Here is a 12,965-nt window from a genome sequence, read left to right on the forward strand (position 1 = left end):
AGGCGCCTGCGCGGCTCTGGGGCGGGGCGGTGGCCTCAGCTATTTATAGAAGGTGACGTCACCTTGAAATAGACCGTTAGGGCTGGCCCGCCCTTCCCCCCCCCCACTCGCGCAGCACCGCGCCGCCCGGCCCGGCCGCTCCCACTGCGCAGGCGTCCTCTCGTCCTCCCATCCCCCCGCGCGGCCGCCTGTCCTCCCTAGGCGGCGTCCGCGGCGCGAGCCACAGCGCGCGGGGCGAGCCAGCGAGAGGGCGAGCGGCGCTACCTGCTGCCTGCAGCCAGGGCCGGCCGGCGAGCCAGTGCGCGTGCGCGGCGGCGGCCTCCCCTGCGACCGGAGAAGACGAGCGGGCGAGCTAGCGGAGCGGGGCGCGAGGCGAGGCAGGGCTCAGCGACATGGGGGACCGCGAGCAGCTCCTTCAGCGGGCGCGGCTGGCCGAGCAGGCGGAGCGCTACGACGACATGGCCTCCGCCATGAAGGCGGTGAGCGCGCCGGGAGCCCGGGCGGCCGGCCGGGGGCCCGGCGCAGGGGAGGGGTGGGCAGCCGGGCGGCGGCCCCCTCTGGGCCAGGGGCAACCCCGCCGCCCCACTGGGCGCGGCCGCCCGCTCTCAGCCTGCTTTTCCCGCGCCCGCCGCGCGCCCCGCCATTTCCTGCGGCCGGGCCTGGGGGGTGTCCAGGGAGGGGGCGCGGCGGGGACCCCGGGGGTGGGCGGGGGTCGCGGCATCCCAGCTCGGAGCCGCGGGTGGGGGAGGGTGCTCGAGGGAGGGTGAGGGAGCCGCATTTCTCCTCCTGGACCGTTCTGCCAGGCTGGGTCACCCCTTCTCGCCTTCCTCCACACACCCCAACTTGTAATAAAGAATCACCTAGTGAGTGGCGCCCTGTCTCTCCTGGTTTCCTCTGCCACGACCTGAACTCGGTGTAATGTCGATCCGCTTTTGCTCTGATCGCCGGCATCGTTCTGGTTCCATTCTCCCGCGCCCGGGGTCCGCTTTGTGTGCGGAGACCCCCCATCCTGAAGTCCGACGAGGACGCGGGCGGGAGCGCGGCGGGCCTGGGGCCCCCTCCCAGGTTGGATGTTGCGCCCATCTGCCCGGAGACTAAAACGGGTCCTGACGCCTGGGGGAGGCGAGCCCTTGTGCCTTTGCCTTCCCGAGACCCCTGGAGACTCGTCTGCAGCTCCATTTCCGGGGAAGGAGTCGCGGCCGGCCACACCCTGGCCAATGCGGTGGATTAGATACCACCTGCGTGTCTGAGACCTAGAGTTCCGGTGACCCTCCCACTGTCCCTGTCTCCTCACAGTAGTTCACGTTTTCTTTTAATAAACATTACTTATCTCTGCGTCAAGGTCACAGAGGGGTAGAGCCACAGCTGCGGCCGCCAACGTGCCATGTTCACCCAGTGCACAACCTCCTGAGACGTGGGAGGATCCGCCGGGGCCCCACCCTAGACCTACAGACTCAGAAACTCGCAGGGGTGGGACTCATATCTGCACTTGAACCAGCCCTCATGGCAAGTGCTATTGGGTTTAAGTTCAAGAATTACTGCCCTGGGTTATATAACTCATTTGCCCTTCTTAGGGCCTTGGGAGGGGATTTCCTAAAGAAAAAACTACAAATATCGAGGCTCCGTAAAATTTCAGAGTCATGTGAAAAATTCCTTTTAAAGTTTTTGATATTAATATATGAAACATGTGGTTGAGGTCCGTGTTTAGGATTATCCAGGTAAGAAGTGTTATCTTTTCCATGTCGTTCACGTCACACGTTGAACCAGGTGTTTGGAAACCACCACCACCCATTTGTTGATTCATTGGTGATGCGGAGTTGATCATGGTGTTGTGGGCCAGGTAGGAGCTTTTCATCCAGACCAGGGACGATTTAGGTTTGGGACCTGAAGTCTGTGTAATTCTGGGGGTCTTATAAGAAAAAAAAAGTAGGGTATATGAGTTTAGCAAATTTCACAGAAACAGGACTGACTGAGTGCATTTCCTTGGAAGGGGTCCTGAGCTTAATCTTCTTTGGGATAAAGCCACTTCTGTCCACACAGCAAGTGACACTTAAGTGCGCCTCTTCTCCCCAGTCACCGAGTGGAACTGGGATTGTGCGGTTGAGGCCGCTTTCTGGACATTTTAGCGAGGCCCTCGCCTATCCTGCAAGTGGCACTTTGAAGGCCGCAGTTTTAGGAGCCTTTTGGGGAATAAAGAAGGGATGGGGCTGGAAGCAAAGTGAATTGAGGCTAAGGGAAAATGACTAGAATGTAGTTCTGGAGCTATAGGAAACCCGAGGCAACTTGCAATTGGAAGTAAGGAAAGAATACAGAGATGTAACCGAATGGAATACAGTTTGTGGAGAGAAAATAATTGGTTTTCTGGTCTTCGAAAGCAGGCTTGAAAGATGCTTTCCTGCAGCTACCTACTTGTGTACACAGATTTTCTCTGAGACATTAAGGTAGGATTTTGCAAACTAATGGACCCTTTCATGTATTGGGAATATGTAATATCTGTATCTGAGATGATTGATGGGTTGGATAGGCCATTGAAAATTCAGTGCATACTCTAATTATGTCATTTCAGAATTGTGATAAACATTCCCTCAAGGTAACTCCTATTAAAAAATAAGAACTTTTTTGGTCAGTATGCCTGTTTCCTCTATTAAATAATTTTTTTTTGGTCATCTAAATTAATGGAATATATTAATTGGAAAGGACTTGGCAAGGGTCAGTGGAAAACTGTTTCTCATGTTTTACCTGTTAAGTTGATATTTGTATGTTAAATTCTTAATTTTATTGAGAAGACTCAGTCCCTATTTCATTAATATCATAGACCTAAAATATAGCTTTTGGAAAGAGTTGGAATTCTGATAACCCTCTGGGCTTGTGTGGGTTTTCTTCAGGGCAGGTAAGTAGGCTTCTCTACCGCACCTGAGTGAGGGGATGTTCTGATGCCACCACTCTGTGACCTTGAAGCTCACATCTCTTGTCTTCTGGTCCTCTAAAGTGTGTAAGTTGTAATGTTCGTGTTACTATCAAGTGGGCTTTCAGCTTTCATTCTTCTAACTTGTTTTCTGTTTCCTTTATAATTTAAATGGTAGCTAATAATATTGCCTGCCTGTAATGATTGATGTTCCGTATGCTACCAGCGTCACCTGGAGGATGCTGTCAGTAAGGCTTTAAGAAATCACGCATGTTGGAAACAAAGGTGTTGGCTCACATCAGTTGAGAACTGCAGTTCCCTGCCTTTCGTCCTAATTTGAAGAGGCAAGAAATGTTTTTGAAGTGAAGTAAAGACGTTTCTTCCAGCTCTCCCCCATCTCGTACCTTGTCCCTTAACTAGAAAGAAACACTGTGAAAGATTCTCGAACCCAAGTCCTTTCTAGACCAGGCTTGGAATGCCCTTATACAATTCATAACCTCTATAAAATGAGTACAGTACCATCTTATGAGAACTACGAGATAAACCCATAAAGTGGCAGAAAAATACTTGTGCATAATACTAAGTGATTCTAAGGAAAGAGAGTAACTAACCAGATAGATTTCTAGTGAATATTCATGGACAGACATAATTCAGTCATGTCACTTATTGCCCTTGGTCATCTTTTATATTAAAACATAGGGGCAATCATGAAGTTTTAAGATGTCAAAATTGTTTGGGATGGCATGGTGTGTTTTAACATTGATTACAAAGTTGACAAAGGACGGGGAGAAATATGTCTGAAGGACTTGAAGAATATCTGTAGCAATCTTAAGTGCAGGCAACAAAGCTGCAGCTTAAGGAAATGGGTCGGAGGGGAAGAGGTCCAGCCAGTGGCCAGAGGCTGTTATTCCAACAGCTGTGAGATCCTGGGAAGTGGGGAAGTGAGCAGGTGGTATGTAAAAGGAGAGCACAGCTGAGTGGCCCAGGGTGAGACCTAACCCGTGTTGCAGTTATTGAAACTAGGGATGATTTTGAGGTGTACCAGAATTGTGGTTAGTGTGACATCTTAAAGCCACATTGGTAGGACCGTTTGAAATCTATGTAAAATAGCAAGTCGTGTTTCCCATGTAAGTATCGCTTTGTCACGTATTGACTGAGGAAGGAAGAAGTCTCTGCATTATTCTTGCAATATCCTCAGTTAAAAGACACTTCAGTTGGTGAACAGTTCACATAGCTTTGCTGCACTGACGTGGGAGTTGTCCCCATCTGGATTTGGGGTTGCTGCATTATCCCCGGAAGAGCTCCCACAGTCAAGGACCTCACTACTCCCTTAAGGAAACCAAAAATGTATTTTCTCATCATTGTCTGGAATTTAATATTAGTGGTAGACTGCAGTGTCACACTTTTCCAGAAAAACGGTTTGGGAGGGGATACCCCAGATGTGTTTTCCATGTTACAATTCATCAAGTTTATGAAATTTATCATTTTACCTATTAGGCAGTTAGTAAATGGTAGCTTTTATTCCATGTGTACATTTTCATTTAATCTTGCGAACAACTCTGGATGGATCCTGTTATTAACTCCATTTTACAAATGAGATTTGAAGAGATTAATTTTCTCAAGGTTGAGTTGTAAAGGGAAGATTTGAACTCTCAAATTTAGAGCTATCACTTTAACCACTGTGACAATGCCCCATGAGGCTAAGGAACCATATTTCTTTCTAGTGTACTTTCTGGTCTATTAGCCATTGTCATCATTGGTGACTAAGTTCCAAGCCATTAACATAAGTGGGCTTACTGAACAAATAATTCCCTCTATTAGATATAAGTCATTTTTGCCAAGTTTGATTAAAAACAGAATCTACCACTTACGGTTCTTAGCTGCAGCAGGGGAACATGAAAGGCAGACTCATCTGGATTGTGCTGTTCTCTTGAAGACCAGTTTTTTTGCTTAAGAAGCAAAGTATTAATTGAATTTGAGTTCTTGCTATGAATTGAGAAGTGCAAGACTATGTTACATTATAGTTGTGGTGTTTTAGGAAATTGTTTTTCCATATTGCTTTTAGTATATTTTGTAAGCCTAGAGGCCCCCAAATTTCAGTGTCTAGGTTGTTGGTGAGATGCTCCCAGGTGTCCAGGTTGAGGCTGCCCCTCCCACTCCTCGCCGCAGTGGCATCCCCTCCTTGGTGGTGGGTGTTGGCACTTCCCTGTGATGGGAACTGGCACAGCTTCTGAAGCCTTCGGTCCTGGTGCCTCAGGGGCAGTAGGGTAGAGTGACGCTGTTCAGATGGGGTTATATATAATGCCTGCCAAGACCTGTGAAAATGTTTACTTATGTTCAGAGCAAGACAAAGGTGGTCTCTTAACGATACAAAGCGAGCTATTTTGACTAATGTTAAGCTTAGAGTGAATATTCATAACCTGAACTCACCTGCTCTGAGCTTGAAGCTGGCCCCTCTCCCAGCCTTGCAGAACTGCAGTCTCGCCCTGGTTTAGACAGAGGGCAGTCTTTCCAGGCTTGGGCAAGTGGTGACCAATGGCAGGTGCTTTGCCAGCAGGGGTACAGGCAGAATCCTCACTTTTGGGGCATTAACTTGGGAAACAGCCAAAAAAGCTTTCATCCCTCAAGCTCACTTTTCTTTTCTTTTTTTTTTTTTTTTTAATATATACAGGGTTCTGCCAAAGAAGCTTAAAGATTTTATGATGTGGTTATGTTTACATAATTATTCATGAGGATTGTTTTTTTCTGTTATAAGCTCTTATATCAAAAGCAAGCTTGCTGGTAGCATGTGGGTGTGGGTAGCTATAAAGTTCGGGGTGGTGGCTGTGCTGTGTGTGTGTAGCTGTGAAGGATGAGAGCGCTGTTCAGGAGGAGTCGCATCAACCCCAACTTGAGCAGTGTGGCTTGGCAGCTCAGGGGTGATGTTTTTTTGTTTGCTCAGTGTTCCTTCTGAGGTTGGATGTTTCCCAGATTGAGAACTTTAAATTTTCCCAAATAGTCCGTGGGCTGTTTTTGGCAGTGGGTCTATTTTTACTCACAAACACATAGTTTATTGCCTTGTGAGTTAGTGGGAGGAGGCCCTTAGGGATTTTTGAGTAAGCCAGTGGTGTCATAGGAAGATAAATGAATTCGTAGTCGACCAGGTTGTTCGTGACTTTCAGAAATGCTGTGTAGTCCAGAGCAGAGAAAATGGGTGAAAGGAGTTGGTGCAGCCAAAGGCTGCGTGGTGAGGATGTACATGAGCAGAATGGCTGGCAGGGAGTCCAGTCCTCAAAGGAGATGAGAGGAGAGCCTTCCTGAATGGGAAGGGTCCATCAATTTAAGGTTTTCAGGAAGCCTGTAAGTAGGATTACCTGGGGTGGGGAGGTGGACAGGAGAACAAGACAGCAGAGTGGCTGCAAGCAGAGGTGGTGGAACCCCTTGCAGCTGATATAGCCACGTGAAGATATGATGTCTGGGGTGGCCGCACTGGGCGCACCTGGTGTGCGACGGAAACGAGAGTGTTGAAACTGGAGTTGGAGTAGAAAGAAGGTTGAGAACCTTTGTCTGGGTCTCTTCTATCTCGAGAAATCCGTGTTTAGTCTTTGTTCCTTATTAGAAACCATTTGGAAACTTGTGATTATTGAGATGCAGTAAATCATCTCCGTAGACTCCGCAGATGGCCATCCCGCTGGTTTAGTCTTAGGGTGGTTGGGACCCGTTCCTGCTTTCCTTTCCCTACACCATTTGCTTCCCAGTGTCTGCGCCTCTTAGTGGGTGACGAGACTTCTCTTGAAGTCTCCTGGCTCCCGTATTTTGGAATTTGAAGTGTTGGGAACTCGTGCTAACTAACATTAGCGAAGGTTATTTGCAGTAAGTATCACCAGCCAAGACTGGCTGTAAATCTTGTTTTAATAGACCATCTGATTTTACTTCAGTCCGTAATTTTCCAATCTGGGGAAAACTCCCAGTTTTCTTTAGTTATCCGATCAAGTAATAAAACTGTCTTCCTCCCATAAGTTTCCTTTTGTTAACCGAGCTGTAATCCAGGAGTATTAAAACACACTATATTTAAACGTATCCAGTTATTTCCTAGTTAGGCCCTGGCTGGGGTTCTGAGAACAATGCTTGTGTAGCCGTTAGTCACACTCAGCTGATGCCGATAGTGATTCATTCAGACTGGCAGGCCACCAGGTGATCGTTACATAAACACTGACACTCCTAGTCAATGATTTTTCTTGTGAAGGTGTCATAAATATTGTCCAGTAGCCTTTTTTGGCATTTTATTCCTGATGGAGCAGGGATCCTCGGATTCCTGGAACCTACAGATACACCCACAGTTATGTTGATATTCAATAGTATTGACCTCAGGCCTTACCACACCTGTTATAGTTGCTCAGGAAAAATGGAATCCTAGGATTTCAGAGCTGAAGAAGTCCTTGGAGACTGTTTGGGCTAGTCCCCCTTATTTGACTTTTGATGCCCAGAAAAGCTGTGTTCTGTTGAATGTCACATAGCTAGCTCAGGCTAAACTGTAGATGTCTTAAGATTTTTTGTTTTTTTTGCGGTATGCGGGCCTCTCACTGTTGTGGCTTCTCCCGTTGCGGAGCACAGGCTGTGGACGCGGAGGCTCAGCGGCCATGGCTCACGGGCCCAGCCGCTCCGCGGCATGTGGGATCTTCCCGGACCGGGGCACGAACCCGTGTCCCCTACATCGGCAGGTGGACTCTCAACCACTGCGCCACCAGGGAAGCCCTTAAGATTTTTTTTGAGTAATGATACCACCCCTTGTGCGAACACTGTGTGATATATAAATATTTCAGATATGCACTCAATTTTAATGATGTGCTCTGGGGACATACTATGAGGTGTCTTTGCAGTAGTCCAACAAAAGCAGCTTTACTGGTCGCAGGATGAAGTATATAGTGGCTCCTTATGGATGTCATTTGCATTTTAACATCAAGTGGCCTTAGTTGGATTTACTTATTGGAAGATCTGAGGAGCTTTTCAAATTCTTTTCTTGCCTCATGTTTTGTTTTACTGAATATTGGCCTAGAAAAGTGTCATGCTAAAGGATTCAAGCATTCTGAGATTTGTCTTAGTATTTGAGATGGAATTTTGATTTATAAGGGTTGCTTCCTTAAAAGGCCAAATTATCAGAAAAATATCTACAATGTCTCTTTATACTTTTAGTAAGCAAGTGTGTTTAAAGGCACTCCCTGAAGGAGAAAACTAGTGGGGTTACAGGTCTTGAGGGGAGCATGGATTGTGGATTAGTAGAGAGGAGGGGATTGCCCCAGACCAGCGTGGAGACCATTCCTGTCTTTGTGGGGAGGAATGAGGAGCCGGGCTTGCAGGCAGCCCTCCTGGGGAATGTCAGGGGCGGCTTGTAGCTGAAGACCACGCTGAAGGAGGAAGTGGGTTGGGTTGATTGACTAGGCAAAGAGGGAGAGGCCATCCCTGGCTAATGATTTGCAGCAGAAGAGTAGGGGTTCTGGGGACAGGGAAATGGGGAAGTTAGAAGAGGGAGCTGGTATTTTTATTTTGTCTGGGATTTGTTGAGGAGGGAGGTGGTGGTAGACAGTTGCGTGTTTCACTTTTAAGAACTTGGCACAAGTTTTCTAATTTTACACGTTTAATGATTACATTTGTTGCTTATGTTCTTGAACTACTAATTTTTCAAATAGACCTATCATCCTTTTTAATTCATTTTTTTTAAACTTCTGATTCTCTGCTGCTCAGTCTTCTTAATCCATGGTAAGCGTGTCTCTTTTATTATGTTGTTAATAAGTTTCTCCATCAGACTTGGCTTTTCCCTTCCATTGGAGCAAGTTCTGTCCTTATAGTTTGATTTAAGTAATGCCTTTTTGTTGAGTTTTGTGGTTTTCTAAGTGCTCTTCTTTTTTCTTTTGCTGTTTTTAAAATTAAAGACCTTTCCCAGTAGGTAACATAGTTGAGGAATCCCCCCATTTTATAGAAGATACAGGCCAATTTAGTGTGTTAGTGGCTTTGCTGGGGCCCAGAGTTTTCTGATTCTAAGTCTGTATTAATTTCCTAGGACCACCAAACAAAGCCACCACAAACTGGATGGCTTACAACAAGAGAAATGTATTTTATCACAGTTTGGAAGGCTAGAGTCTGAGATCGAGGTGTTGGCAGGGCTGTGCTCCCTCTGAAGGCTCTAGGGGAAAATCCTCCCTTGCCCCTCCTCGTTTCTGGTAGCTCCTGGTAATCCTTGTAATCCTTGGCCTTTGTAGACACATCACTCCAGTCTCTGCCTCCATCATCACATGGCAATGGCTTTCGTCTTCAGATCTCCCTTTTTCTTATAAGGACACCAGTCATTGGATATAGGATCCACCTTATGCAGTATGACCTCATCTTGACTTGATGACACCTGCAATGATCCTGTGTCCAGATAAGGTCACGTTGATGGGTACCAGGGGTTATGACTTCAACATGACTTTTTGGTGGCACAGCTCAGCACAGCAAAGTCCAGTGTTCCTTCTACTGATGACACAGCTGGCTTGCTTGCAGTTGGCATCATGAAGAATTTGAAATTTAACGTTTCCACTTAAAATAATTGGTGCTTCCATCCTTGATGGGCAGTCAGGGTTTCCTGTCAGGTAGGTCAGAGTAAAGCTTGCTGCTGAGTAGTTATGCCTCCTTTCAGCAGAGGCTGGGGACACCTTATTGTCACTAATGCATCTGTTTTGGGTTGGAGGAGGGCTGGGTTTACCAGTGGGTTCCACGTGTAACCAGGGTGAAACTCTGGCCACTAGATCTGTGTGGTGTTTGAGCTCATCTGGGAAACTCTTCTTTGTTAATAAGTGTTTGAGGGAGGTGTGATTGGTTCTTTCTAGAATAGAAAGCTGGAAGTGGACTTCCAGTCTGTGATAACCTTTGGATATTTGACAAAGGAATTGTATGATTTTACTGTGAGAATATCTTACGCAGAATAGCTGAGCCTCAGGGCTTTTCCCCACCACCTCCTTGTGCACCAGCACCTCACAACCTTCCATCAACATCTTTATCCCCACACCTCCGCCAAGGTGAAGGCGGCATCTTAGAAGGCCTAAATTATTGTGACTTTTTCAGAGTCCTTATCACTAATATTTTGAGTTAATATCTATCTCTTCTGTTAGACTGCAGTCTCCCTTCAGATAGGATCCTTGTCCAGTTGGTTTTTCTTGAGTGGCTTGTCCGTAATCCTGTTTTTGAGGAGGATTGTTGACTGGGTTGAAGGGAAGATCTCTCTCCAGGGTTTTCAGACTCGGGTCTCAGTGTTTATCTTTTGGGGATGTTGCAGGTGACCGAGCTCAACGAACCTCTCTCCAATGAAGACCGAAACCTCCTCTCTGTGGCCTACAAGAATGTGGTCGGTGCCCGGCGGTCTTCCTGGAGGGTCATCAGCAGCATCGAGCAGAAAACCACGGCTGACGGGAATGAGAAGAAGCTGGAGAAGGTTAAGGCTTACCGGGAGAAGATCGAGAAGGAGCTGGAAACAGTGTGCAATGACGTGCTGGCCCTGCTGGACAAGTTCCTCATCAAGAACTGCAATGACTTCCAGTATGAGAGCAAGGTCTTCTACCTGAAGATGAAGGGCGACTACTACCGCTACCTGGCAGAGGTGGCTTCTGGCGAGAAGAAAAACAGTGTGGTCGAAGCTTCAGAGGCAGCCTACAAGGAAGCCTTCGAAATCAGCAAGGAGCACATGCAGCCAACACACCCCATCCGGCTGGGCCTGGCCCTCAACTTCTCCGTGTTCTACTACGAGATCCAGAATGCGCCCGAGCAGGCCTGCCTCTTAGCCAAACAAGCCTTTGATGACGCCATAGCCGAGCTGGACACACTAAACGAGGATTCCTATAAGGACTCCACGCTCATCATGCAGCTGCTGCGAGACAACCTCACCCTCTGGACGAGCGACCAGCAGGACGAGGAAGCCGGAGAAGGCAACTGAGCGCCTCGGCCCACCCCCGCCCCGACCCCATCACCACCGGTCCTTCCTCACCACAGTCACTAAGTATCTAGTGCTAAACCTATCTGTATAGCAGCACAGCTACTCAGATCTGCTCTCTGCCCCCGGGAAGCAGTTCCAGATAAATTTATGGGCATTGCTGGACTGATGGTTGCTTTGAGCCCACAGGAGCTCCCTTTCTGAATTGTGCAGACAGGTGCATTCTGAAGGAGGCATTTTCCTATGCCTGCTGATCTAGGTGAAGTGCAGGCGAAAGCCTCGGGGAAGTTAGGAGAATTAACCACACAGGCTACAGTTGGTATTTAAATGGTCCACTTAAAACCAGCTGCTAGTGTTTTGTTAAAGCAGTACATCTGTGCATGCAAAAGTGAATTCACCCCTCCCACCTCTTTCTTAGCTAATGGAAAACTGTTAAGGGAAGCTGATATGAGAGACCACTTGCTCCTTTCCATCAGCTTAATAATAAACTTTAACGTGAGGTTTCAGTAGCGCCTTGTTTGCCTCTTTAAATTATGATGTGCACAAACCTTCTTTTCAATGCAATGCATCTAAAGTTTTGATACCTGTAACTTTTTTTTTTTTTGGTTGCGACTGTTTAAGAATCATGGATTTATTTTTTTGTAACTATTTGGCTATTGTCCTTGTGTATCCTGACAGCGCCATGTGTGTCAGCCCATGTCGATCAAGATGGGTAATTATGAAATGCCAGACTTCTAAATTAAATGTTTTGGAATTCAGTGGGTAAATAAATGCTGCTTTGGGGATATCATCTCTGTGTGTATGGTCTTTGTTTTTCCTGCTCTCAAGGAGCCCTATCACGGCTCACCGCTTGGAATCCTGGTTTGATCTCTCAAACCCTGAAGCATTTCTGGAATAGCGAGTCTTGGTGCCCCCTGATTCCATCACACGTTTTGCAGTGTACACAAAAGACTCATGAATTTTAAATAGTTTTGTGTGAACCCAGCTAACAGCCTCTCTGATCCCCTCTTCCTGTTGCTGGTGCCTGTACGGGAGGGGCCGAGCAGACCCCAATGCCGTGTTCCATGGCACAGCCCCTCTGGAAGGGGTGTGTGTCTGACTTTGAGGGTGTAGCTCCACTCGGCCTACTGGAACATTGGTTGCTAGGTATCACCCAAAGTCGGTACATGTTCTCAGTTTTTCTTAATATTCTTTTGCACTAGATGGAATAAAATGTTAATTAGGGATCCCTGAAATAAACTTTAGTGATCATTATTAAGAAAGCTTTGAGTATTCTTTAAAAAATAAGACAGCAGACCTCCCTCTGAGTTTAAGAAAGAGAATGGCCTGGCCTCTAGTGCACTTTCCCCATCTGCCTGCACCTCAGGCCGCTCCTGAGGCCCTGCATCACCAAGTGGACTCTTCCTTCCCCGGGTGATGTGGACTCCAGCCACTCATGATTTCTGTCCCCTCCAGCGTGGTGCTCGGGACCGGACATGCTTGTCGAGTGGATTGGTTCAGGTACACAAAGGCCCTAAACACCTTATTCTTGACTGAAGCTTGACACTAGACTGGTGGAGGTGGCCACGCCCAGCCTCTGTCCTTGAACCTACACTGTGGTGGAGCGTGGACATTTAACCTATTTTCTCATCCTGAAGTAGAGGGATGACCCACATGCTAATAAGTAGTCCTTAGGAAGCCTATTTCAAGTTGACCTAATTGCCAGCAAAAATCCTTACGGGTTTTGCTTCAATTAGCAGGTCAGGTATTTTAAAGCCATGAGCTTTATGTGCCTAAGGCATTTGGCTTTGATAAAAATTCGTAGACGTTGAAACTTCGTCCATTTGGAGTGCACTTCACAGAAAGGGCTTTAGAAAAAGCACTTAACGTTTTCATTTCACAACCATCTTGTGGAAAGTTTTGTCCCCACCTTACAGAGGAGGAAACTGAGGTGCAGAGGTGGTGGACCTCTGGAATCAGCTGGTGCCACAGGACGGCCTCTGCCCACGACCTTTAAATTCAGAGTCCTAACTGCCCTCTGGTAGGCTCCAGGCAGCCGACAACCTTTGAGGCTCAGGCCCCTCGTTTTTTAAGAGTAGGATTTGGAATATAAGATTTAATTCAACCCAAAGTACCATGTGC

At 47.2% G+C, this 12,965-nt stretch overlaps 1 protein-coding gene across 2 annotated transcripts; it reads left to right on the plus strand.

The window, feature by feature from the left end:
* The first annotated feature begins 208 nt into the window (after window positions 1-208).
* Window positions 209-11,634, plus strand: YWHAH (tyrosine 3-monooxygenase/tryptophan 5-monooxygenase activation protein eta). 2 transcript variants are annotated; one of them, XM_004311546.4, is made up of 2 exons: window positions 209-479; window positions 10,194-11,634. In XM_004311546.4, the coding sequence occupies exons 1-2, from the start codon at window positions 393-395 to the stop codon at window positions 10,845-10,847; spliced, it is 741 nt and encodes a 246-aa protein (XP_004311594.2). In that variant the 5' UTR covers window positions 209-392; the 3' UTR covers window positions 10,848-11,634. The 2 variants fall into 2 exon arrangements, with proteins under 2 accessions (XP_004311594.2, XP_073646428.1); XM_073790327.1 differs by lacking the exon at window positions 209-479 and adding an exon at window positions 1,382-1,506.
* Window positions 11,635-12,965: the final 1,331 nt, after the last annotated feature.

This window comes from Tursiops truncatus, chromosome 13, assembly GCF_011762595.2.
Source record: "Tursiops truncatus isolate mTurTru1 chromosome 13, mTurTru1.mat.Y, whole genome shotgun sequence".
NCBI lineage: Eukaryota > Metazoa > Chordata > Mammalia > Artiodactyla > Delphinidae > Tursiops > Tursiops truncatus.